The 24,478-nt window shown below is 45.6% G+C and overlaps 8 protein-coding genes across 12 annotated transcripts; 4 read left to right on the forward strand and 4 right to left on the reverse strand.

The window, feature by feature from the left end:
* The first annotated feature begins 247 nt into the window (after positions 1 to 247).
* LOC108058549 (choline transporter-like 2) lies at positions 248 to 2,553 on the forward strand. Its single transcript, XM_017143322.2, has 2 exons — positions 248 to 511; positions 625 to 2,553. The coding sequence occupies exons 1-2, from the start codon at positions 248 to 250 to the stop codon at positions 2,551 to 2,553; spliced, it is 2,193 nt and encodes a 730-aa protein (XP_016998811.2).
* A 289-nt stretch (positions 2,554 to 2,842) lies between these two features.
* Positions 2,843 to 10,141, forward strand: Vha100-1 (V-type ATPase subunit a family protein Vha100-1). 4 transcript variants are annotated; one of them, XM_070217503.1, is made up of 12 exons: positions 2,843 to 2,964; positions 3,382 to 3,521; positions 3,811 to 3,987; positions 4,146 to 4,274; positions 5,765 to 5,865; positions 6,810 to 6,851; positions 7,259 to 7,385; positions 7,509 to 8,664; positions 8,724 to 8,941; positions 9,281 to 9,491; positions 9,555 to 9,726; positions 9,793 to 10,141. In XM_070217503.1, exons 2-12 carry the CDS (start codon positions 3,405 to 3,407, stop codon positions 9,893 to 9,895), a joined length of 2,553 nt encoding a protein of 850 aa, XP_070073604.1. In that variant the 5' UTR covers positions 2,843 to 2,964; positions 3,382 to 3,404; the 3' UTR covers positions 9,896 to 10,141. The 4 variants fall into 4 exon arrangements, with proteins under 4 accessions (XP_070073604.1, XP_070073606.1, XP_070073603.1 ...); XM_070217505.1 differs by lacking the exons at positions 5,765 to 5,865; positions 6,810 to 6,851 and adding an exon at positions 5,264 to 5,355; XM_070217502.1 differs by lacking the exons at positions 5,765 to 5,865; positions 6,810 to 6,851 and adding an exon at positions 5,198 to 5,355 and having other exon boundaries at positions 9,793 to 10,140.
* Alg13 (Alg13 UDP-N-acetylglucosaminyltransferase subunit) lies at positions 9,990 to 10,776 on the reverse strand. Its single transcript, XM_017143496.3, has one exon. It carries the CDS (start codon positions 10,707 to 10,709, stop codon positions 10,194 to 10,196), a length of 516 nt encoding a protein of 171 aa, XP_016998985.2. The 5' UTR covers positions 10,710 to 10,776; the 3' UTR covers positions 9,990 to 10,193.
* A 41-nt stretch (positions 10,777 to 10,817) lies between these two features.
* superdeath (Suppressor of ER stress-induced death) lies at positions 10,818 to 18,083 on the forward strand. 2 transcript variants are annotated; one of them, XM_070217501.1, is made up of 8 exons: positions 10,818 to 10,959; positions 14,473 to 15,328; positions 15,389 to 15,780; positions 15,847 to 16,171; positions 16,225 to 16,888; positions 16,947 to 17,152; positions 17,212 to 17,520; positions 17,582 to 18,083. In XM_070217501.1, the coding sequence occupies exons 1-8, from the start codon at positions 10,938 to 10,940 to the stop codon at positions 17,805 to 17,807; spliced, it is 3,000 nt and encodes a 999-aa protein (XP_070073602.1). In that variant the 5' UTR covers positions 10,818 to 10,937; the 3' UTR covers positions 17,808 to 18,083. The 2 variants fall into 2 exon arrangements, with proteins under 2 accessions (XP_070073602.1, XP_016998974.2); XM_017143485.3 differs by lacking the exon at positions 10,818 to 10,959 and adding an exon at positions 11,108 to 11,369.
* LOC108058619 (UDP-xylose and UDP-N-acetylglucosamine transporter) lies at positions 18,077 to 19,203 on the reverse strand. Its single transcript, XM_017143495.3, has one exon. It carries the CDS (start codon positions 19,073 to 19,075, stop codon positions 18,086 to 18,088), a length of 990 nt encoding a protein of 329 aa, XP_016998984.2. The 5' UTR covers positions 19,076 to 19,203; the 3' UTR covers positions 18,077 to 18,085.
* A 58-nt stretch (positions 19,204 to 19,261) lies between these two features.
* On the reverse strand, positions 19,262 to 20,367 carry LOC108058569 (uncharacterized). The gene is made up of 2 exons (XM_017143347.3): positions 20,185 to 20,367; positions 19,262 to 20,115 (listed from the first exon to the last, which is right to left on the reverse strand). Exons 1-2 carry the CDS (start codon positions 20,286 to 20,288, stop codon positions 19,425 to 19,427), a joined length of 795 nt encoding a protein of 264 aa, XP_016998836.2. The 5' UTR covers positions 20,289 to 20,367; the 3' UTR covers positions 19,262 to 19,424.
* A 335-nt stretch (positions 20,368 to 20,702) lies between these two features.
* Positions 20,703 to 22,456, forward strand: Pglym78 (phosphoglyceromutase 78). Its single transcript, XM_017143615.3, has 3 exons — positions 20,703 to 20,920; positions 21,410 to 21,907; positions 22,132 to 22,456. The coding sequence occupies exons 1-3, from the start codon at positions 20,818 to 20,820 to the stop codon at positions 22,296 to 22,298; spliced, it is 768 nt and encodes a 255-aa protein (XP_016999104.1). The 5' UTR covers positions 20,703 to 20,817; the 3' UTR covers positions 22,299 to 22,456.
* Positions 22,422 to 24,322, reverse strand: eIF2D (eukaryotic translation initiation factor 2D). Its single transcript, XM_017143614.3, has 2 exons — positions 23,821 to 24,322; positions 22,422 to 23,763 (listed from the first exon to the last, which is right to left on the reverse strand). The coding sequence occupies exons 1-2, from the start codon at positions 24,218 to 24,220 to the stop codon at positions 22,481 to 22,483; spliced, it is 1,683 nt and encodes a 560-aa protein (XP_016999103.2). The 5' UTR covers positions 24,221 to 24,322; the 3' UTR covers positions 22,422 to 22,480.
* Between the last annotated feature and the right edge of the window lie 156 nt (positions 24,323 to 24,478).

Raw genomic sequence — 24,478 nt, forward strand, 5'->3', positions numbered from 1 at the left:
TTTGGAAGCAGATTTAACAGTTTCCGGTCCAGATTCTGGTTCATATGTATTTCTATGAAAGAGTTGAAATTGGTTGACCTTTAAATTTTAATTAGTCATTTATACTATTTTTAAAGAAACGTAAAATTCCATTTTTGTTGCCAAACGAGTACTTTTCATTGTAGACCAACCCTAAAAATTATTTTAATCGCTAAAGCTTGTAAACTATATCATATTATTCTGCACTGATTTTTTTAAGTAAAAAGCAATGACGGAGTTGATGAAGATTAGGCGGCCGCTGAAGCGAAGCTTAACGGATGTGCCCTGCTTGGTGCTCTTCCTCTTTTTCTTGGGTGGATGGGGCTGTATCGCATATTACGCCTTCACCCAAGGAGATTTTATGCCGAGGGACTCCTTTCAGCGGAAGTGCGGACAGGACTACGGAGTCCAGGACAAAAAGAACCTGTTCTTTTTCGACCTAAACGAGTGCTTTGATCCAATGGTACCTCTTATGGGATGTCCTACACCGCAGGTAAACTATAAAATGAATCATAATACAAAATATTTATTAAAGCATACCTAAAGATAGAATTATAATTCTATAAGCACTAAGTAAATTACGTATTTTTTAAATTCTTCAAACAGGTGTGCCTAGACACTTGTCCTACCGAGACGTTCGTCTGGGACACAATGAAGGACAAACTCAGCTTCCAGGAGTTGCATAGTCGCCTCATCTGTCAGTCAGAAAAGCGCAAGGCGATGCTACTCTCAAAAGAGGACATCGAGCATGCCATTAAGCATAAGGAGTGTGCCCGCTGGTACACCAAAAGCGTTCCATTCCTGAACCGATGTGTTCCCAAGATTTCCCAGCACATATGTGATTACATTTCCGAGCAGAAGGCCGGAAATGCATCCTCGGAAACCAAACTCCAGATCTTTGTCACCTTAAATATCACAAATGTTATTCCAAAAGCGGAGGAGGAATCATTGATCGAGCAGTGCAAACGCAGTGTCCACGAGATTGTCTTGAAGGAAAAGACTATACGGACAACGGACAGGCTGGGCAAGATGGTGGGCAACCTGGTGTCTCGCATCTACACCCACGACGCCCAGCGACTGGGCAGGAATATTGTCGAAGATGTGATGCACTCCTGGTTGATTACCTTGGTTGCGGGCTTCTGCACGCTGATTGTCCTACTGGCTTACCTGCCCCTCTTGCGACGGCTCTCGACTATTGTCTTGTGCATTCCCTTCCTGGCTGCGATTATTGGATTCGGTGTAGCCCTCTACTACACTGTGAAGCAGTATCTGTACTGGAAGGAGGAGAGCAATATAAAGATACCCGATTTTGTCCCGGGAGCCTGGTTAATCAACACCTGGAGGGACCCCAACACCTGGCTCTCCCTCGTAATTATCGTTAGCGTTTGCCATGTGGCCATCCTGATTCTCCTGCTCGTACTAAGGAATCGCATCCGGAAGGCGATCGCTCTAACCAAGGAGGGAAGCAAGGCGGTGATCAGTGTGGTTAGCACCGTGTTCTACCCCATCCTCACCTGGCTACTCACCCTTGCCGCCCTAGTGTTTGCCATCGTCGTGGGTTTGCATCTGGTCTCCATTGGAGATCCTTCGTTTAGAAAGATGCAACGGTCGACGGCATTCAGTGAGAACTGCATCTGCGATGGACCGGCCAGTGACTACACCTTGGGTGGATCCTGTGACCCACTTGTGTTCCAGCAGAACTGCTCCCTTTCGCTGTTCGGAACTTCCCTGCGAACACCTTGCTCGAAAACCACTTGCAGCTTTGACAAGATTATTAATCCTCCGGAGGTTAAGTGGCTTCTCCTCTACAACTTCCTCGCTTTCCTCTGGCTGTGCTCCTTCATCTACGACTTTGGCTACATGGTGTTGGCCTCCGCCTTCGACGCCTGGTACTGGTGTGATTCCTCCAAGAACATCCTGACCCGGGCTTTCGGCGAGACCTTTTTCCACATGGGAACGGTGGCCTTTGGATCGCTGGTATTCAAGTTCGTTTGGATGCTCCATCTCTTGCTTAGCCTCATATATACTATGCTGAAGAGGTGGGACAATGTGGTGACACGACGCATCCATAAATGCATAACCACCGTATCCTTTCTTAATCCGAATGCCTACATCATGTGCGCCATCAGTGGCAAGAATTTGGTCAAAAGTGGCTTGGAAGCGTCGAAACTACAGGGTTGCCCCCTGAGTGGTGCGATTCCAAGGAAAGGTACGAAATGCATGTTCTTCTTCTCTACAGGACTATTAGTTGCCTGTGCGGCGGTGGCGACCTACTATTTCCTGATGTTTTTCCCGGGCGCCATTCATTATAAGGCGGTTACCATGACGGTTGTAGGAATTACAACCTTCCTTATCACGAGCACATTGTTCGACGTCTACTCGACGGCCGTGGACACACTGTACTTGTGCTTCCTTGAGGATTTTGCTGAGAACGACGGATCGGAGGAGAAGCCCTACTACATGACCAAGGAGCTAATGGAAATTCTGGGCTTGAAGAACAAGAGCAAGAATGTGGAAGTGGGACAAGATCATTAGCTTAAGTTTAAACATTGAATGTAATTGAAATATAAGTCCCAGAAGCCCTGTTTCTGTGCTAATCCGGATTATAAGTCACCTGATCTACTTTATAAAAAAATCGCGGTTTTATTTGAATTTTTCTTAGTGTTACCAGGTGTCGAAAACAATTCAACATTTAAAACTAAGCGGATTTTATTGCATGTTTACCAACAAATATATTTGTAATAATTACAATAAAAAACGATGAAAATAAAATTAAAAATTACTTAACATGATAATACTTTATTTTTTAATATTCAACTGTTTTTTCAAGTTGGCCGGATGGTATAAATCGACAGACGTTGAACGGTCATACTTTATAGTTTTCTTTTGTCGTTGGTCGGTCGCTGGAATTTTTTGGACGAATTTATATTTATTTTTAAGCCATTGGTAATTAATTATTTAACGTTAATGTCGGAGGCACCTTGACAAACTTAAAATGATTGTGATTGAGCAACACCCCGAATGTGGCGACTCTTTAATTCCCGGAAACCCTTGCATCCGGGTCCAACGTAGCACTTTCTTTTCGTCTGCAGCTGAGAAAAATCAATATATGCATGGGGTACAGAAATCGAATCTCCGCGTATATAGTATAGATTACAGATATCGCGATGGGGACAAGTGGACGTCCGCCCCCAAAACGATAATCAAATCAGCGTGAAAATATGTTTACGACAAGTCGCCAATCTTTCCAAGAAACCGAGATTGCCGCCGCGGTTTTGGAACAATGAACATGATTCATAAATTCTTTTGGGGGAATATGTAGTACGTATATATTCTGATTTAATTCCGCTTCTGTACTCGCAGACATCGGGGATCGGGCTGCCACAATGGGTTCGCTTTTCCGGAGCGAGGAAATGGCGCTATGCCAGCTCTTCCTGCAGAGTGAGGCGGCCTACGCCTGCGTTTCCGAGTTGGGAGAACTTGGATTGGTCCAGTTCCGAGATGTGAGTAAAATTGATTATATAAAACTGCGCCAAAAACATTAGCACTGAATAACTATACCCCAAACAACAACTCACTATTCCATGAGACGTTTCCTCTGAACGTAAAACATCATACGTATTCAGACCTATGACGTCCCCACTAAATATACAAAATTCCTAGTATATTTACGTGTTACGTTTGTTTTTTAGCTTTAAAAAATCTTACGAGATTAACATATCAAAACGAATATAATTAAAATTCCTGTGCTTTTATTTTACTAATAATAAGGATCTTTTTTGAAATCCCCAGCTTAATCCGGACGTGAACGCTTTCCAGAGGAAGTTCGTAAATGAGGTGCGGCGTTGCGATGAAATGGAGCGCAAGCTGCGTTACCTGGAGAAGGAGATCAAGAAGGACGGAATCCCCATGTTGGACACCGGGGAGAGTCCCGAGGCCCCGCAGCCCCGTGAGATGATCGACCTAGAGGTAAAGCTAAAAGTTACCTTTTTCTGCTAAAAAAGAAATAATTGCCCTTAATTTAAATACTTAAAAATTATAAATATGGAACTGAAATTGCATTTATTATTTCTTATCCGCTTTTAAATAACCTTTTAATTTATATGGCTTCCTTCTCTTTCCCTTAGGCCACCTTCGAGAAACTTGAAAACGAGTTGAGGGAGGTGAATCAGAACGCCGAGGCCCTGAAGCGCAACTTTCTGGAGCTAACCGAGCTGAAGCACATTCTCCGCAAAACTCAGGTCTTCTTCGACGAGGTAAGCAGCGGCATGTGCAAGAACTTTAATGGGTATCAGCTAACAAACCGCGATCGGTAACCGCTTTCCAAGTAACATATGGCGGCCAGAGAAGCGGCCGATAACTAACCAACTTTTCTAAGCAATAACCATTTTCCCAACCGACAACACAAGTGTGGCAGCCACGACTTCTAGTTACATTAGCAATCTCCCCCAGAACCACACACTAAAATGATTTCCCCGACCACTTTGCACGAATCTCTACCTTCTCCTAATCCGTTTCCGTTTCCAAAGGCAAACGATGTGTGCTTTACCCCTCAGTTTGAGTTTGTACAAATTTCGTAATTGTGCGTTTGATATCAGTTGATGGTTATTGTTTCTATCGGATGTGTTCCTGAGCAATCAAGAAGAAATATTATGGTATTTCTAAAACTTAGTAGACTCATAAGCTAAATATAAAATAAATTTATGAGCTTCATCAATTTTTAATTTGTAATTTAGTAAAGAGATGTCCATATCTAACCTACTGTGTATATTTGCACGGAAATATCCTTTATATGCTGAACTTATATTGATTATATAAATTAAAGGAAGATGTTTTGGATATCCCGTGTTATACTTCATGCTTGCTTTTCAAAAACACATCCGTTTATTTTCCTTTCAATTGCTTTCTTCGGTCTACACTCTGTTTATATACCCTAGATGTTCGTACAACCTTATTGTTTAGTATTAATTATTTGATATTTTCTTTTATTTTATTATGCGTTTTTACATTTTGTTTTTCCATATCAATCAATACACAATCAATCAATCAATCAACCAACCACTCCCCGACCAAAAATCAATAAACCGATAAAAAAAAAACACAAAACTGCACACACCACGAACACCCAACCAAAAACACCACCCAATGCCCCGCCCACTGCCGGTTGTGTTGCCAAAAGTCGGTGCCCACGGTGTACAAGTCGAGTGGCGCATACTCATCCAGCAAATATCGGCGCTATCCGCAGATGGCCGACAACCAGAACGAGGACGAGCAGGCGCAGCTGCTGGGCGAGGAGGGTGTCCGGGCCAGCCAGCCGGGCCAGAATTTGAAGCTTGGGTAAATATTGATGCGGACCTGGGACCACGGACCACAAACCACGACGAGAACAGGGGGAAACTAAACTCAGGCCAAGACCCACTCGCTGTCGCTCTCCTGCTCCTCTCACTCCCTGCTGTTTGTGTTCTCTACGCGTCCATGTCCCACATCCATGTACAGTTGATGAGTGTATTCCATGTGTTCCACGTGATAGGCTATCGAATTGATTTCAAACATAAAGCACATACTCTACTTGTTTGCTCTGGTGTCGGTCTCCAAACTATATCCAATCCAATCCAATCTAATCCCCCTCCCACATGCCACAAAGTTCGGAGGCGGTTCTACTAACCTTTCCCTAAGTGTTAACCCCAAGCTAACCCGAACGTAAGTTGAGTCGAAATGACCTTTGCCCACCATTCACAATTTCTAGCAAGAAGGCGGCGTGAACCAAACCACCGAGTCGATGACCCGCGCCTTGATCACGGACGAGGCGCGCACCGCTGGTGCCTCCATGGGTCCCGTACAGCTCGGGTACGTATCCAGCAGCCAGCGTCCAGAACTGGGCATGCGGACTCTTGGGGATAGGACATAGCTCCATCAGCAGGAAAGTGCTCCCTGGGCGAAGAAGTTTATTACGGAAAAATACGTCTTTTTCATCAATTTATAAGCCGTATAATAACTTTAGTTGGATCGTAAAATCTTTCAAAAACCAAACATACATTTCGATCTGTTTATATGTACCAGGGTTCGGAATTTAACACACATGTTAAAAACATGTAAAATTGTATTTTACAGTGTGAGCAAAGTTTTTGACATGTGTGTCATAAACAAAAGTGTAAGAATGTGAAAAATAATTGTTAACACAGACATCTAACTTGTGTTTTTTACACAATGTGTTATTAACACGAAGTGTTTTTTAAAGCATATATTTCTGAGGTTTTAATGTCAAAAACTCATTGTGTTAAACACACGTTGTGTAAAAAATACGTCGTGTTAATAACACGTCGTGTAAATAACACAAATAAACTGTGTGTGTTATTTAACATGTTAATATCACAAGTTTTTTACAGAGTGTGTTATTTTCCCAACCCTGACATGTAGTACATATTATGTACATTCTAAAATGTATAAGAATTAGTCTTCTCTTTCCGCCCAAGGAAACTTTTACCTGTACATAATCTTCTTTTAGCTTTTAACCAACGACATGCCACACAAAATTATTGCTTATTTGCCGCCAACGCCAAACTAACCAAAAGCAAAAGCAGCTGCGCCGACAAAGGGAAAGATTAACCGAAACATATCCATTCATTTCGACCACCTTGGAGTCTCTCGGAGTTTCGAGCAATAATTTTCTGTGCCAGATCCCACAAAATGACACATTGAAGACAACTAAATTAAACGTCGTTCTCTTCTTTGCTCCTCTCTTCCCCACACAAAAATATCCAACCGAAAAATTATATATTGAAAAAATGTAGTTACATGGAGAAATCGAACGAACGTGAGGATTATCTTCCATGGTTGGTACCCTGCCCCTTCAAAAACACAAGACTAGGCCAAACAATCAGTCAAACTCGAACCCATTAGCAAACGAACAGCGCTCATCAATCGTATTTGTAACCGTGTATCCGTACTCGAATCGATCGGTCAATCAGCTGTATATAGAGACATGTCATTAGCTTCGCTCGCCTCCCAGCACTGTCCCGCATCCCGCCCCGGAATTCAGGGTGCTAACGTCTCACCCATCCATTCGATCCCACCCAGTGTCTCTCATCCATCCCGATCCCTGCTATCGCCACGCGCGTCCATTGGTAACTTGTGCTTGAGAGTTTAGTTTTCCTTGTTTGTCGTAAATAACCGGAATGACTCTGTTGGAAAGACCGTAGCGGAGCTGTGTCACTAATCGCTGCTTCCCAATCCCCCCTAGCTTCGTGGCTGGCGTCATTCTCCGGGAGCGACTGCCGGCCTTCGAGCGGATGCTGTGGCGAGCCTGCAGGGGCAACGTCTTCCTGCGCCAGGCGATGATCGAGACGCCGCTGGAGGATCCCACCAACGTAAGTCAAAGCTCAAAAAATAATAATAATAATGTTTAAGTCCACAAATGATTCACTTGTTTATTTTATGGAATTATGAAAATGTCTTTCTTATTACTTACGAACTATTCTCTTATTTTCCAGGGCGACCAGGTGCACAAGTCCGTGTTCATCATCTTCTTCCAGGGCGACCAACTGAAGACGCGCGTCAAGAAGATCTGCGAGGGCTTCCGAGCCACGCTCTATCCTTGCCCGGAGGCTCCGGCCGACCGCCGCGAGATGGCCATGGGTGTAATGACCCGCATCGAGGATCTGAACACCGTGCTCGGCCAGACGCAGGACCATCGCCATCGCGTCCTCGTCGCAGCGGCCAAAAACCTTAAGAACTGGTTTGTCAAGGTGCGAAAAATCAAGGCCATCTACCATACGCTGAATCTCTTCAATCTGGACGTTACCCAGAAGTGTCTGATCGCGGAGTGTTGGGTGCCGCTTCTGGACATCGAAACCATCCAGCTGGCCTTGCGTCGCGGAACCGAGAGATCGGGATCCTCGGTGCCGCCGATTCTCAACCGAATGCAGACGTTCGAGAATCCGCCCACTTACAACCGAACGAACAAGTTCACCAAGGCCTTCCAGGCGCTCATCGATGCCTATGGAGTGGCCAGTTATCGGGAGATGAATCCGGCTCCTTACACGATCATCACCTTTCCCTTCCTGTTCGCCGTGATGTTTGGAGATCTGGGCCATGGAGCCATTATGGCGCTCTTTGGCCTCTGGATGATTCGAAAGGAGAAGGGACTGGCGGCTCAGAAGACGGACAACGAGATCTGGAACATCTTCTTCGGCGGACGGTACATCATCTTCCTCATGGGCGTCTTCTCCATGTATACCGGTCTGATATACAACGATATATTCTCCAAGTCGCTTAATATCTTTGGCTCCCACTGGCACCTCTCGTACAACAAGTCTACGGTGATGGAGAACAAGTACCTGCAGTTGAGTCCGAAGGGCGACTACGAGGGTGCCCCCTATCCATTTGGCATGGATCCCATTTGGCAGGTGGCGGGGGCCAACAAGATCATCTTCCACAATGCTTACAAGATGAAGATATCGATCATTTTCGGCGTCATTCACATGATCTTTGGCGTAGTGATGAGCTGGCACAACCACACGTATTTCCGCAACAGGATCTCGCTGCTTTACGAGTTCATTCCTCAGTTGATCTTCCTGCTGCTGCTCTTCTTCTACATGGTTTTGCTGATGTTCATCAAATGGATCAAGTTCGCGGCCACCAATGAGAGTGAGTTATTTTAAAGATTTTTCCGGGCTTAATAAGTAAACAATGTTTTTTATATTTAGAGCCCTATTCTGAAGCCTGCGCCCCCTCGATCCTGATCACCTTTATTGACATGGTGCTATTCAACAAGCCTAAACCACCCCCAGAACATTGTGAGACGTACATGTTCTTTGGCCAGCACTTCATCCAGGTGCTCTTCGTCTTGGTGGCCGTCGGCTGTATTCCCGTGATGCTGCTGGCCAAGCCGCTGCTCATTATGCAGGCCCGCAAGCAAGCGAACGTAAGTAGAGCTCCATTCGATGCACTCCTTCACCTCCCATAGAAAAGTCCTCCATCCACATCACAACATATCAACGCACATCGCACTCCCAGCTCTCCACATTATACTAACTGCTTCTCGTTTATTTGTGCTCCCGATTAACAAAATTATAATCCCCCAACCAAATCCACACCGAATAAACTAAAACACTCCAATCCACAATCCATAGGAAGAGGTTAGTCGTGTCGTTTGTGCTCGATGTTTAGTTGAACTTCTCTAATTCTCTAATTTAGAGAAGTTCGACTTTAGTTGTCTTGACTAATGCTCTTTGGTAGAGAATATAACCAAGATTTCTTACAGGTGCAGCCCATTGCTGGTGCCACTTCGGATGCGGAAACTGGCGGCGTGTCCAATGGTGGATCCCACGGAGGTGGCGGCGGCCATGAGGAGGAAGAGGAGCTGTCCGAGATCTTCATTCACCAGAGCATCCACACCATTGAGTATGTGCTGGGTTCGGTTTCACATACTGCTTCGTATCTCCGATTGTGGGCGCTCTCCTTGGCGCATGCACGTAAGTCATTAAATTAACTATAATTCCAAGAGGGGACTTATAAAAACTATTATAATCTTGCAGAGTTGGCTGAGGTGCTGTGGACCATGGTCCTCTCGATTGGTCTTAAGCAGGAGGGCCCCGTGGGCGGCATCGTGTTGACCTGCGTGTTTGCCTTCTGGGCCATTCTTACGGTCGGCATTCTGGTGCTCATGGAGGGTCTGTCCGCCTTCCTGCACACTCTGCGTCTTCACTGGTAAGTAGCTTTATTCATACATGACCCAAAATCCATTCTGACAAACTGTTGTTCTCCATCCCATAGGGTTGAGTTCCAGAGCAAGTTCTACAAGGGTCAGGGATACGCCTTCCAACCCTTCTCGTTCGATGCCATAATAGAAAATGGGTCAGCCGCCGCCGAGGAGTAAGTGCAGCGGAGTCGGATGGAGCAGCAACCAAAGCACGTTGAGAGTCTCATTGCGTTATATGAAATTAACTATCCAAATAAGTGGAATTTACCAGTTACAGTAACAACAAAATATGTACGCTTTATTGTTCGATTGTCGTAAATTTATCTATCTCATATAGCCCCATATAATATTTAATGTTCTTAGACGTTCTCGTGTTTATTAACTATACTTGTAAACTCAAATAAATAGCAAAAGCTAACCCCACAGGGGGTTGGCTATAAAAAAAGGTTTGTTTGTTTGGAATGTTTATGGGATTTTAATGCGACATAAGTTCATTGATGGCGGAAACAAACTTTTTAAGATTTTCTGGTTGGGTCTCGTAGGGTTTCAGGGCCTCAAAGTCCAGAGAGGTCAGCTGGGCATCCAAATCTGTAACTCTGCAATAGTACAGATAGTTTTCAGAGGCCAATTGCTTGGCCAGTTCCAGTTGGTGATTGTCCATGAGGGTGTCATTAATCACAATGAGTCCATGCTTTCGGTTATTCAAAATATCCATGCAAGTTCCCGCTCCCGCATGTCCAATGATGAGGTCTGCGGACTTTATATCCTCTATATTTGGCCGGAATTTGTACTGCTCTACCAGGATTCCGTAGTTTTTGCTTATCAGTAGTTTTTCCTCCTCCGTTAACGGTTGCGAGTTGCCGTGTTGAATGACGAGTTTAGTGCATTTCCGGTTGTGCAGAGCTTTTAGAGCGGGCTCGGAAGTAACAGCCGATATAAGGGCATCGAATTTGGTAGTGCCCACGGTAATATAGACGCTGTTTAAATGCATTTTAAGTGAGTAATTTATTAACAAGTCTCAGCTGATTCCTGCTTCTTCTTCGGTTTTGCCATTCACTCTGTTTAACCCTAACGCCTTTCGTTTAATTGACAGCTTGCAAGCTCAAAACGCCGGCAATAACCGTTACTTTTTTGCAACTAGTGAAGAGTTTAAAGTTCTAGGTGTTAAGTAAATAAAAATCACATAAAAACAGATGACAGTAATATTTATTTAAGCAAAATGCTTAAATTTAATTTTAAATGTAAGTACTCACTCTTTTCGCAAACAATTTCTCTCGCCCACGCGAGAGAGTGCGAATTTTGCTGAGCACGATCGCCATCTCGTTCATTATGCTTTCAGTTCCATCGCAGCTTGTTTATTCCGTTTATTCTCTTCTCAACCGTTAGGCGTAACGGTTGTGTGCGCGCTCGGTGGAAAAATAAATAAAAACTGTGCTCCGTCTAGTGATAGTCCCTTGGCAAATTGCATTTTGATTTGTTTGGCAGCTCGGCCTTAGTTCAAGTGATTTGTTTACATTTAATTTAATTAATTAGGCGTCTGCAAAGACCCAACTGTGTGTGTGGGTGACCACAATTTGCATTGGTGCCGCGCCAGCATAACGGTAAAGGTGTGAAAGAGTCCGACAAGCGGTTCCAGGACGGAGGTGAAACGGTAAATTAAATTATTCCCACGTTTTGGGTAGTACGTTTGTGTGGGTGCTTGGTGCGTGTGTGTGCACTGTTAAAAATTGTTATGATAAAACAGATGATTTTAAATCAGCGGTCGGCACACACATACGATGACATTTTGTTTTATATTTGTGTGAGTAATTTGCACGGGGCAGCTCATTGATGTGTGTGTACAGACTGCTGTTTTACAGTGTCCGTGAGGGGCAGCGTGTGAGCAGAGCAATTCCCTATGCTCACTTAATAGGACGCTGCCGACCGCTGTTTTAAATTTTTAACCAATCCTAAAACAATGTTTTTTATTTTTTTAATTAAAAAATAAACAAGTTATTGGACCCATTAATTATCTAAATATTACAAAGATATTTCGTCATATTTTTCTTTCTCTGTGGGTGCCGGCTGCTGTTTGCACGTCGGAAGGTAATTGACTAATCAACACTTCATTTAATTTCGTTTTTATTTCTGCCTCCTCTTGATTTGTTTATTTTGCAAACGGTTTTCAAGTTTGCCTCGCATCTGGCAACGATTAATATAAAAGAACAAACACTTTTCCAGCCCGAAATGCTAGATATTATAAGAAGATCACGCAGGACCCATAAATTTGCCGGTCCGAAACTTTCCTTCCCTTATGATCGCCAATTTATGGTGATCTCTCGCTTATTTACTATCCAAATTTGTAGAAATCATCAGGTACTGCCCCAAAATTCAATTAGAGCAACCATGCAAATTATCTGGAGACCCAGAGATCGGTTATTTTATATGTTTTTTTTTTAACCCCCACCCCCCGAAAAGAATACACACCCACACTTACACACGCGTGGGCCATCACTCAACGGTCAATAAATTGCCGCTCTCTTGTTTTTGTTTTTTTTTTTTGATGGGAGAGCAAAAAGCAGAGCGATTAAATTTTAATGTCTTAATCGTGGGTGTGTGAAGAGCCAATATTTACATGTCTTCTCCTCCTCTTTATTCTCTCATGGTTTCCTCCCCCTCCGCTTTACACAATGATTTGTCAATATTCACTTTCCCTCCATCGGACATTCATGTCCTTGTGTTTATTAATTGGCTACACTTAAAGGAACATTTGAACATTAATCTAAAAAGTTGGTCAACATACTGTAGGTTTTATTTTAAATGACTTGAAACACCATCTAAAAACCATTTTTTTTTAAATACAAAAAATGAATTTAAATTATTGGATCGTTTTAAATTTGAGATTTTTAGTGTACAAACTTTATCCATCGCCATATGCTGACACATCGCCAGCGGCTTACACGCAGTTTATCAATGAAATATGGCAATAAATTGGATCCCCGACGAGCGAGCCAGGGTCCCCGGGGGGCGGAGTGGGTGGAGTGGGCGGATGGTGGCATCGTATCATTTGCAGCCTTATTTTAATGAAGGTCATCGTGCCAGCGTCGGGGTTGACTTCTGTACATAGTTGACGGCGTTTAATTGCAGCAATTTGCAAAAACAGCAGCAGCCGAAGGAGAAAGAGCAGGGAGCCCCAACTGGAGGCTACAGCCGAAGCAGAAGCTGATCAAATTAATGCCATAACTCAATTAGCCGGCGGACGTATTTGCATGAATATATAAGTTGATTTACGACGACGATGTTGCCCGCTCAATTTGTGCTTAAACTTTTGCCAATTGATAATAGCGCTGCTCTATGGAGACTTCTCAGTAGAGCTACAATCGTTCAGACTCTGCTAAAAGAAATTAGCTTAGCCTCTAGTATAAAGTAGCCCGAAGAACGGGTCCCCGGGGCCAGTGACATTTTGATAAGAACTTCTTCAATGAAACAGTTGCGATCAACATAATAGAAGCTCGTACCTTTTGAGCTTAACAGTTCTATGAGTTCAGAAAGAACAGCTGAAAGTATTGTTGTATAATACAAATTGTATTTCGAAACTGTAAGATTAATATTAAACTCAAAATTATCCTTCACTTTCTTTCACGAACTTAATTTAAACAAACAAACAAGTATTTTCAAAAACTTCGAAAGCCATTATATTTGTGACCGTAGCTGTGTGTTTAATTACTTTTATAGTATAAAACCTCGCCTTATTTTGATTCGGTGATTAGGAATACCCGACGCACTCTTGGCCAACCAGATACTAACTCCAACCACCACTCCTGAATGGGAAATATCACGAAATTACATATATTATTTTCGATGACGTCGACAGTGGGAAACCCCTTCTCACCAGAATGCATGTAGATCTCTAGCGCAGATCCATAAAAAAACCTGCCAGGTGACTTAAGTGTGCTTAACAAAAGCTAGAATTCAAGGCGACGCGTAAACCAGCCATTAATATTTTCCATTATACGTGCATATAAAAAAATAAAATAAATTACAAAAATGTAAAACAAAGATCAATAAATTTAAAAATAATTTGTCCTAAAATATCGTTTCTTAATTATCCAAATAAATTAAATCAAACTTTAATAACAATACCTCATTTACAATGTTAAATTCAGTCGTTTTAAAGTTCGCAGAGTGTAAAAACGTCTTTATTATATCATATTTGTATACGTAGATATCGTGTTGGATAATAACTCATTTTGGTCATTGAGTGACAAAAACAATGATTTTTTGCTTCTCGCTGTAAACCATACATTACTTTCCCCTACCGATGATGAGGTAATGAGTAAGTTACGATCTTGACGACCCCTGTCGAACAGCCGCCAACTAAGCGATTTCCTACTCGAAAACTCTTTTCGCAAACCCCTTCCTGTGGCTTCCCTTGTCAACCACAAGGACACGGCTCATGGGCCATTTACGCAATTTAATCGGAACACAAGATAGCCAAAAGGGGTTGGCCTCAGGGCCAGAGAAACCACTTAAGTGGAACCCCGAGATTGCAAAATGGGCAACCTGCAGTTGGATATCATGTTACTTGTGCAAGTTTATATTAAATGCTAAAGCGGAAGTGGATGTGGAAGTGGTGTGCTTCTTCCTGTTCAAGGATTTGGAATTGATTTTGAGGGAAGAATACGATTACCCTATTAGGCTACGATTTTATTTTCATTTTACATAGAGGGTTTCTGGAGTTTTAAACTAAAATTAAATTTTTCAAATCATTGCAGCCATCATGGTCGTCAAGGAGATTCCGCTCCATGAGAATCTAAGCATGGAGAACCGTTCCGCAAATGCCGCTACACCCACCACTACCACCACTTTCTCGCGAGTGGGTCGTCGATATAGTCTGTCCCTGACCACAGCCATCCTGCTGGCCTCCTTTTTCATCTGCACCCTACTGGCGGTGGGTTTCATAGTCTACAACTTTGCCACGTGTGCCGAACTGGAGCCGTCACCCGACGACGATATCGTCTGCACCAGTGTCCATCTCAGAAAGTTAAAGGCCGGACAAGATGGACCACCTAAATATGACCGGGATGTCCGTCTGCCACGCTCCATCCGCCCGCTGAAATACAACATCACGCTGGAACCGCAGCTCAGTGGCAACTTCTCCTTTGCCGGAAGTGTTCAGATCAGGATAAAGGTGCTGGAGGATTGCTACAACATCACCATGCACGCCGAGGAGCTGAACATCTCTCGTAGCGATGCCGCCGTCCGTCGGGTGCTGCCTGGTGGAGAGGTGGATGCAGACAGTCTGCGGATCCACAAACAGTATCTGGTGGGAGCCAAGCAGTTCTTTGTGATCGAGCTGTACGACAAACTTCTAAAGGACGTGGAGTACGTGGTGCATCTACGATTTGATGGGATTATCGAGGACTATCTGCAGGGATTCTATCGCAGCTCCTACGAGGTGCAAAATGAGACCCGGTGGGTAGCTTCCACCCAGTTCCAAGCCACAGATGCTCGTCGTGCCTTCCCCTGCTTCGATGAGCCCGCCCTGAAGGCCAATTTTACCCTGCACATCGCGCGTCCTCGGAACATGACCACCGTCTCCAATATGCCCATTGTGTCTACCAACGATCAGTGAGTAGTGCTTTTCATATCCCTATAACTCTATTTAAACGTACTCTTTGAACCCTTTAGCGCCACCATTCCCAGCTATGTGTGGGATCACTTTGCTGAATCGCTGCCCATGTCATCTTACCTGGTGGCCTATGCCATATCCGATTTTACCCACATCTCCTCTGGAAATTTCTCCGTGTGGGCTAGAGCAGATGCCATCAAGTCGGCAGAGTATGCATTGTCTGTGGGACCCAGAATACTGACGTTCCTGCAGGATTTCTTCAATGTGACATTCCCCTTGCCGAAGATCGATATGATTGCTCTGCCGGAGTTCCAAGCGGGCGCCATGGAGAACTGGGGTCTCATTACCTTCAGGGAGACGGCGATGCTGTATGATCCAGGAGTGGCCACGGCCAATAACAAGCAGCGTGTGGCCTCGGTTGTGGGTCATGAGCTAGCACACCAGTGGTTCGGTAATTATAATATCTTATTTTATTTATTTATTTCATTTATTTATTTATTTTATTTATTTATTGCAGGCAATTTAGTTACTCCGAGTTGGTGGTCCGATATCTGGCTGAACGAGGGATTCGCTAGCTATATGGAGTACCTGACGGCGGATGCAGTTGCGCCCGAGTGGAAGCAGTTGGATCAGTTTGTGGTCAATGAGCTGCAAGCCGTGTTCCAGCTGGATGCCCTCTCCACGTCTCACAAGATCTCCCACGAAGTATTCAATCCGCAGGAGATCTCCGAGATATTTGATCGGATTTCCTACGCCAAGGGATCAACTATTATTCGCATGATGGCTCATTTCCTAACTAATCCAGTTTTTCGACGGGGTCTTAGCAAATATCTGCAGGAGATGTAAGTTATGGAGATTCCCTAGAATTTACCTATTTCAAGTGAATTACTTTCAGGGCCTATAACTCAGCAACGCAGGACGATCTGTGGCGTTTCCTTACTAATGAGGCCAAGTCCTCTGGCTTGCTGGATCACAGCAGAAGTGTCAAGGAAATTATGGACACGTGGACCCTGCAAACGGGCTATCCGGTGGTCAAGGTTTCGAAGCATCCCAACTCGAATGTGATACGCCTGGAGCAGGTTCGCTTTGTGTACACAAACACGACCAGGGAGGATGAGAGTCTGCTCTGGTGGATACCCATTACTTTTACCACTGCCGCGGAGTTGAACTTTGTCAACACACGACCCACCACATGGATGCCCCGCACTAAGCTGTACGAGCTGGAGAACAGGGATCTCTCTACGGCCAAGTGGTTCATCTTCAATGTCCAGCAAACCGGTTACTATCGGGTGAACTATGATCTAGACAACTGGAGGGCAATCACAGGACACCTGATGGATGTGGAGCACTTTGAGGATATTGCCCCAGCGAATCGTGCTCAGTTGATCGATGATGTGTTGAATTTGGCCAGGGGCTCCTATCTGTCCTACGAAACTGCAATGAATTTGACCCGCTACCTCGGTCATGAATTGGGCCATGTTCCATGGAAGGCTGCCATCAGTAACTTTATTTTTATCGACTCCATGTTCGTGAACTCCGGCGATTACGATCTGCTTAAGGTTTGATTACAGGAAACCTTTAAATTTCTTGAATATTGATTGTAATTGTTTATCACAGAACTATCTGCTGAAGCAGCTAAAGAAGGTCTACGATCAGGTGGGATTCGAGGACTCGCAGGGTGATTCGGAGGATATCCTGGTTAAGCTGAAGCGCGCCGATATTCTGGGCATGGCCTGTCATTTGGGTCACCAGGAGTGCATCTCTGAGGCCAGCAGGCATTTCCAGAACTGGGTGCAGACACCGAATCCTGATTCAAACAATCCGTAAATAGTATTTATGATTTTGAAAACGAATTATTAATAAACGTTTCTTTCTATTACAGCATTGTCCCCAATCTCAGGGGAGTCGTTTACTGTTCGGCGATACAATATGGCACTGAGTACGAATGGGACTTTGCCTTCGAGCGCTTCTTGAAGACCAATGTGCCTGGAGAGAAAGATCTGCTGTTGAGTGCCCTCGGCTGCTCGAAGGAACCCTGGTTGCTCTATCGCTTCCTGCGACGCGGTGTTGCCGGACAACATATACGGAAACAGGATCTGTTCCGGGTATTTGCCGCAGTTTCCAGTACTGTGGTCGGTCAACAGATAGCGTTTGATTTTCTGCGCACCAACTGGCACGAGATCAAGACCTAGTAAGCAGAAGGGCAATCCCTTTTATTCCAGGTAGCTTTAATAAGTTTTTTGTACTTCCAGCATGGGCTCACAGATGTCCAACATCCACACGCTGTTTAAGTTCGCCACGAAACGATTCAATTCCAAGTTTCAGCTGGGCGAATTCGAGAACTTTGTGAAGGATGCCCACTGGGACTACGACAGGCCCATCCAACAGATCGTGGAGCAGATCGAGACCAGCGTGGACTGGATGAACAAGAACTACAAGTCAATCGTCAAGTGGCTGCAGAACGAGGCGCGGCCGTAAGAGAAGCATCCTGCGGCTTGGCTGGATCAAGGCTGCAGCAGTATTAGATTCCGCAGCTGCAACTGCATAGGTTGGGCCACCAATGCATTTATGTCTAGTATTTATGTCGCGTGTTTTACCAATTCAGTGTCGCCAAAGAGATCGTCCAGAGCATCACGTTTTTCATTACTTTTAATGTATGCCTTCGTTTCATAACAATTATGAGAGTCTTGTAATTTTAATTTGTACTTAAATGTAAATGTAAATGGAATTATAACATTGTTCGTCAGTACATAAGTCTATTCCTGTTTCACGGCCTGAGTTCGTTTGGGAACTCTTATCACATCAGCAAACATTAGGGTGCCTACAAAGACTAGCACGGTGCCCAGCCAGTGGTGCACGGTGAAGGGATTCCGGAAGTAAATGATGGAAAAGACCAGCGAAATGAACTTGCGGAGTGTTAGGATCAGAGTTACCGTCAGCGAGCTGCACTCCGTGGTCAGGGTGTAAACAGAGCTGATGCACAGATGCTGGGCAAGCACGTTGCCTAAGAGGTAAACCAGGATTAAAGGCACCGCCACGCCCAGGAGGGGCAAGTGGTAGGACTCCCCTGCGAGGGCCAGGAGCCAGTGCGTCCGGATGTTATCCTGCATCAGCAGAAAGGCGGGCAGAGGCAACAGGTGCGTGTAGTACAGAGCTTCCCTCGCACACTTTCCATGACGGCGATACAGCAATTCCTGGGTGACGCCCATGTAGGAGGAGACAAAAAGAGCCAGCACCAGGAGGAGCACTCCCACCAGCCACCAGAACATATCAGTGCTTCCATCGAGATTCTCCTCCTTCCTACCAACCAAATCCGGACTGGAAAAGTAGGTGCAAATGAAAATGCCCACGCTGATCATCACCACCGATATGTACTGACTCAGCCGGTAGCTCCTCTTCAGGATCAACGTGCCCAGGCACATGTTCGAGATGAGGGAGCCGCCTCGGATGATCATGTGGAGCGTCATGGGCACATTGAACTCGAACACATAGTTGTTGCACACACTGGTCAGGAAGAACATGGCCACCAGGAGCGCATAGTCCGTCAGGCTGATCACCCGCTGGGCCAATCCGAACCTCGAGGTGAAGATGAAGCCCTCCAGGGCAATAAAGGCAAACTGGGCGGCTGTTATCAGGTTTCCAGCGCCGGGGTCCAGTTTAACCAGGAGCTCCAGGAAGACAACGCCACTGCAGCAGCCCAGAAAGACGCCGCCAATGGCCAAAACAGCGCGGGTGGATAAATTCATGAACTTGGATACTTGGACAATTCGAGGTGACGATCCCCTGCCACTTTAACCTGTGATCTGGGCCATGGAGAGCTTTCAAGCCAACCTTCTTTTTGGCCATGCAAAACGTAAACAAAGCCAACAGGTGGTTATCGGTAAGAGTCATCGCTGGCACAGCTGATCGCCGCCTATCGAAAGAGCCCGGAATTCAAATTTTAGATTTAGATCAATTTATTCAAAAACCAAACTTATGGACAAATACTTTGCCTAATCACATTCGAAATATTCGCACCGACAGTCTGTTAGAACAATTACAAAATACAATGATGAATGATACAAAAAAAATTACAAATGAGCGAGTTTAAAGATATTATTTTTGCTTTTCCAGCAGGGCGATAATTTTGTCTAGCTTTTCCGTTTGCTGGGCTTCAAAGTTGTCCAGTCGTTTGGCCACTAATTGCGTCAGCTTTTCAAATCTCATGTCTATGTGTTCCTTGAGGACTGCGACATCGGTGGGAGGAACAGCCTCCTGGGCTTTCACCTCCGCTTTCGGCGAACAGCCCTTCATCAGGGACATGAACTGTTGGAACTTCTCGGCCTGCTCCTCCTTGCTCGACGGACTCGAGCCGCCCCTTTGCAGCAGTTCCTGGATTCTTTGCGGATCCATTGGCCTGGGCAACTGGGTGGTTATGCCATTCGGATTCGGTGCCACCTGAAGCAGTGCTCCATAGACGCATATCTCGCTGGCCGAGGTGAGCATCTTGAGATTTATGTCATTGATGCCGGACCGGTCGATCTCCATGTCGTAGCGATAGGGTCGCACCGGCACCTCGGGATCCTCCTCCTCGACGCAGATTCCGTATATCGTTTCGCAATACTCCTGCAGGGGTCCAATGAACAGCTCCACTTTGGGGGCGCTGCAAATGAGGGTGAGCGCTGCGATTTTGAAGCGGGTCTGGATTTGGAACCTCAGCTCGCAAGGTGGCGGCGGATCCGGATCGGCAGACTGCATGGAGAACAGCACGGCGCGATCCTCGTTTATTACATCGTCCAAGTCGGGCCTGCGGACAAAGGAGATGGCGAAATCACCAGATGAAAACCAGTTTTAGGCGTGGAATCCTTTGTCTCACTTCACAAAGACGTCTTCGTCGGACAAACGGGTGGCCACCAGTTGGTCCAAGCCGTTGCCCGCCAATTGGGGCCAACTACAGCTGGCGGTGACCTTTTCGCACATGGTTTTATTCACCAAAAATTCAAATTTTTGAAGGGATTTAAAAAATATATATTTTTGAGCAAAAATCAAAACAAATATCTAGTGATGGGAAAAGCGAGCGATAAAAAGTGCGGGGGATGCTAACCTGTTGCATGTAGTGGGAGGGGATGCTAACTTATTGGATATTTTAAAGTTAATATTTAAAAAGTTTGTATAAAACCATGTGGAAAAAGAAAGACATTCCAAAAAGTTACAGCAGCATACAAAAGAAAATATTTAGAGGATTAACTACTAATACACTTTATTAATTGGCCAAAACAGAAAACCGCCAAACGTTTGAAACGGAGTTCTAATAAGACCAGACGCCGGGTCTAATAAGACCAGCCACTGTGTCTGCGTTTTGTTTTCCACCCGGAATGGCAATATCGTGGATGACAGCTGCGACCTTGGCGACTCCTTGTAGGTCAAATTTCAGCAGAAATTCTCACATATTCTAAGCGGCGGTCGCTCCAAGTACACTATTCTCCGTAAATTAATTAATTCCACTAACATGGGCGGCAAGTACAAGATTGTGATGGTGCGCCACGGCGAGTCCGAGTGGAACCAGAAGAATCAGTTCTGCGGCTGGTACGACGCCAATCTCTCGGAGAAAGGTAAGCGATTACATCAATTACAGTCGACCTTCCGTAATGTATACTATCTTCAGTCAAAAGTATAGTGTATCTTTCTAGTTGTAGCACATAAGTATTTTTCGGTTTACCGAAAATGTTCTTATCATTTTAATCAACCTTTATTTGAACTTCCTTTAAATAAATTAAAGTTGTTTGACCTAAGACAACATTTTATAATTAACTCTTAAAAAAATCATTTCGGGGATGTAAATTAAAACTAAAAAAAAATGTATAAGTATATTTTTTAATTGTAAGAAAAATAAAAAAAAATTTTAAAATACAATGTTTTGGTCGTTTACAATTTTCTTATCTCTATTTGAGCTAAAATACAAATTATGTTTAATAGCAAGTCACAAAAAAAATTTGAAAGGTTATCGAACAGAAGAAAAAGCTTTTAAAAAATTACGGAAGTTGAACTGTAGTTACCCAACAAGGCGTATACTTAATGTTTTATTTATTTTTTTCCACCAGGTCAGGAGGAGGCTCTAGCCGCCGGCAAGGCCGTCAAAGAGGCCGGTCTGGAGTTCGATGTGGCCCACACCTCGGTGCTGACCCGCGCCCAGGTGACTCTGGCCAGCATCCTGAAGGCCAGTGGCCACAAGGAGATCCCCATCGAGAAGACCTGGCGCCTGAACGAGCGTCACTACGGTGGCCTGACCGGTCTGAACAAGGCCGAGACCGCCGCCAAGTACGGAGAGGCCCAGGTGCAGATCTGGCGTCGCAGCTTCGACACCCCACCACCACCGATGGAGCCCGGTCATCCCTACTACGACAACATCGTCAAGGATGCCCGCTACGCCGACGGACCCAAGCCCGAGGAGTTCCCCCAGTTCGAGTCCCTGAAGCTGACCATTGAGCGCACTCTGCCCTACTGGAACGATGTCATCATTCCCCAGATGAAGGCGGGCAAGCGCATCCTGATCGCCGCCCACGGCAACAGTCTTCGCGGCATCGTCAAGCATTTAGATAGTGAGTATGCGAAATAAATGATATAATTCAGGGAAAAACGAGAATTTTGAAACCAATACCTTTTTATCCCGAAATGTAGTATAGATATGTTAGCCAACCAATGATATATTTAGCATTATAAATGCAAATGTATATGCATACGTATTTTTAAATTACCTTTTTTATATAGAATTGGAATTTTGGGATTTTTTCTTCAATTTATTCTTTTTCCAAAATTATTCCAGATCTCTCTGAGGACGCCATCATGGCCCTGAACCTGCCCACGGGCATTCCGTTCGTCTACGAGCTGGACGAGAACTTCAAGCCGGTGGTGTCCATGCAGTTCCTCGGCGACGAGGAGACCGTGAAGAAGGCCATCGAGGCTGTGGCTGCCCAGGGCAAGGCCAAGTAAGCGCCAATGAGAATCCACACAAATCCGGCACAAGTCAGAGCATTCTGATTACGCTTCTGTTCAAGATATAGCCAATCCCATTCGTTGTTGTTGTTCGCGTAGCAGTAATTGGTTCATCCCCACTACAGTTAATAAATAATTTATTATTACACACAGAGGACAGACATCCTTTATTATCCTGTTCACTTCTTCTTGTTCTTCTTCCCGTCCTTGGCCAGTTCGAGGCCCAGGATGCACTTGGGCGGCACCTTGTAGGTTTCCGTGAGCAGCGTGTGCACAAATCGCACCTGGTTGCCCTGGATCTGCAGCTGCTCGTGCTTCTGGTGGGGCAGCTTCACTACACTGGTGCTGGCGGCGGCTCCCTGTTTGCACAGCTTGATGAACTCGGCCAGGATGATGCCGTACGCCTCGATGTTGCTCACCAGCGTCACCTTCTTGTTGCCCGATCGCGTGGCCAGCGACATCTGGATCAGTGGCTTGCCACTCGTGTCCTTGCCGCTGCACATCTGGTAGGAGTGCTCCATCTTGCTGGTGATCAGGGAACACATCTCGCTCAGCGAGGCCTCCCTGTTGCCGTACAGCTCGATCAGAGTCTCGTCCGGGCGAACCAGCTTGGTCAGCGGATGCAGCAGCCCGTGCTTGCTCACGTACTCCCGCACAATCTTCTTGATCTGTCCCGCCGGGATTCCCTCGCCGCGCTTAAAGTTCAGCTTGGTGAAAAAGGCCGCCGTCACGTCGGACACTATGTACATCTCCTTCAGCTCGGAGTGGAACAGAGGCGTCTCGGACGCAGCTCCATTCGCCTCGTTCGCCTTGACATCGGTTATGAAGTTCACCACTTCGGGGTGCTCCAGATCCACGGATATTATCTTGTCCACTCCCTTGCTCTCCTCCCGTACTACAATGAATCCCTGGTCCACCATCTCGGCCAGGAAGTTGGAGAGCTTCTTGTAGCGCGTCTTCTTCAGGTCGATTTGCTCCGGGGCCTCGGTGACCACATAGAGTCTGTAGAAGTTACTGGTCAGAAGCGGCAGAGGCAGCTTTTTTCCATTGTTCTTCAGGGCAGATAGGAAGGCATTCTTGAGGATCAGTTCGGGAGAGGCTTCCGCCTCGACGTCATCTTCGGATTCGGGGGTTTCCTGGTCTTCCAAGGTGAGAGCAGCCGTTCCTGTTTCCACTTCCTCTGCCTGAGTTACTGAAGCAAAGGATATGGGCGCTGGATTCGCAGGCTTTTTCCGTTCCGTCTCCGAGCCAAGAGCAGGAAAGTCCTCTCCAGACAAGGCTTTTGTCTTTACCAGCGGGATTTGCTGCACTAGACTGGGCTCATGCGACCAGAGCTTGTCGCCAAAGAGGTGAAGCATCTTGATGGCCACGCCGTGGCCTCCGCACATGTACAATTCGTCGCTGGAACGAGCCAACTGGCCCAAACCCACCGCGGATTTGTTGTTTGTGAGGTTGACAGCCACTGAAATGGATAATTCAGTTGTATTGAGAACCTAGTGAAACCAAATTAGATACCCACTCAACTGTCCCTTCTTGTAGTGCCCGTACATGCTCAATCCCACGCCCAGGGGCACCACTCCGGGCAGCATGAGATCCGCTCCGTTCGTCAGCTTCGGCAGCACGCCCTCGTGGGTGGTGAAATAGGGCAGGATGTCCGGAATGGACCACAGGGTGTACATCGTGGGCACGAGCTGGCCACCGTCCAGCTCGAAGAACACGGGCAGCTTGTCCACGCAGTAGACCATGCTCTGTACGCCGCCGTGGGTGAGGATCTTCACCTGGGTCACCGCCGCCTTCGCCGGCACCAGCTGATCCACAGAAACATGGGGAAACGCCGCCTCCACGCGCTGCCGGAACTTCTTGCTATCGGATCCCTTGAGGGCAGCACTGCTCTTGGGTCGGTACGGCTTGAGAAACATCTGTCCGTCGGTTCGGTTCGGTCCTGTGGTGTGCGTTTAAGGAATTGGCCAAATGGATTGGAGTGGCACATGCAGTGAAAACAAACAACTGGGCAGAGGTGCTGCCAATCTAGCTATATTTAAGCCAGTTTTGGCTAGGTGAAAATATTAGTGGGATTCCATTAGAAATTTAAAAAAGGGGTTTAGTTACGGTCCCTGGGTTTAGAATATTCCATATATTAATTTAAGTTATGTTAATATTAGAATTTTTCTATTGAG

Source organism: Drosophila takahashii, chromosome 3R (genome assembly GCF_030179915.1).
Source record: "Drosophila takahashii strain IR98-3 E-12201 chromosome 3R, DtakHiC1v2, whole genome shotgun sequence".
Classification (NCBI taxonomy): domain Eukaryota; kingdom Metazoa; phylum Arthropoda; class Insecta; order Diptera; family Drosophilidae; genus Drosophila; species Drosophila takahashii.

Bases quoted from the DNA above. Each gene is read 5' to 3' on its own strand.
- LOC108058549 (XM_017143322.2), top strand. From the start codon at position 248: ATGACGGAGTTGATGAAGATTAGGCGGCCGCTGAAGCGAAGCTTAACG. The intron at 512-624 runs GTAAACTATAAA...TTCTTCAAACAG, and splicing joins TGGGATGTCCTACACCGCAG to GTGTGCCTAGACACTTGTCC.
- Vha100-1 (XM_070217502.1), top strand. From the start codon at position 3,405: ATGGGTTCGCTTTTCCGGAGCGAGGAAATGGCGCTATGCCAGCTCTTC. The intron at 5,356-7,258 runs GTAAATATTGAT...AATCCCCCCTAG, and splicing joins GGCCAGAATTTGAAGCTTGG to CTTCGTGGCTGGCGTCATTC. The intron at 9,727-9,792 runs GTAAGTAGCTTT...TCCATCCCATAG, and splicing joins CACACTCTGCGTCTTCACTG to GGTTGAGTTCCAGAGCAAGT.
- Alg13 (XM_017143496.3), bottom strand. From the start codon at position 10,709: ATGCATTTAAACAGCGTCTATATTACCGTGGGCACTACCAAATTCGAT.
- superdeath (XM_070217501.1), top strand. From the start codon at position 10,938: ATGCTTAAATTTAATTTTAAAT. The intron at 10,960-14,472 runs GTAAGTACTCAC...AAATCATTGCAG, and splicing joins GCTTAAATTTAATTTTAAAT to CCATCATGGTCGTCAAGGAG. The intron at 15,329-15,388 runs GTGAGTAGTGCT...TGAACCCTTTAG, and splicing joins ATTGTGTCTACCAACGATCA to CGCCACCATTCCCAGCTATG.
- LOC108058619 (XM_017143495.3), bottom strand. From the start codon at position 19,075: ATGAATTTATCCACCCGCGCTGTTTTGGCCATTGGCGGCGTCTTTCTG.
- LOC108058569 (XM_017143347.3), bottom strand. From the start codon at position 20,288: ATGTGCGAAAAGGTCACCGCCAGCTGTAGTTGGCCCCAATTGGCGGGC. The intron at 20,116-20,184 runs GTGAGACAAAGG...CTTTGTCCGCAG, and splicing joins GACGAAGACGTCTTTGTGAA to GCCCGACTTGGACGATGTAA.
- Pglym78 (XM_017143615.3), top strand. From the start codon at position 20,818: ATGGGCGGCAAGTACAAGATTGTGATGGTGCGCCACGGCGAGTCCGAG. The intron at 20,921-21,409 runs GTAAGCGATTAC...TTTTTCCACCAG, and splicing joins CGCCAATCTCTCGGAGAAAG to GTCAGGAGGAGGCTCTAGCC. The intron at 21,908-22,131 runs GTGAGTATGCGA...AAATTATTCCAG, and splicing joins CATCGTCAAGCATTTAGATA to ATCTCTCTGAGGACGCCATC.
- eIF2D (XM_017143614.3), bottom strand. From the start codon at position 24,220: ATGTTTCTCAAGCCGTACCGACCCAAGAGCAGTGCTGCCCTCAAGGGA. The intron at 23,764-23,820 runs GTGGGTATCTAA...TATCCATTTCAG, and splicing joins CTACAAGAAGGGACAGTTGA to TGGCTGTCAACCTCACAAAC.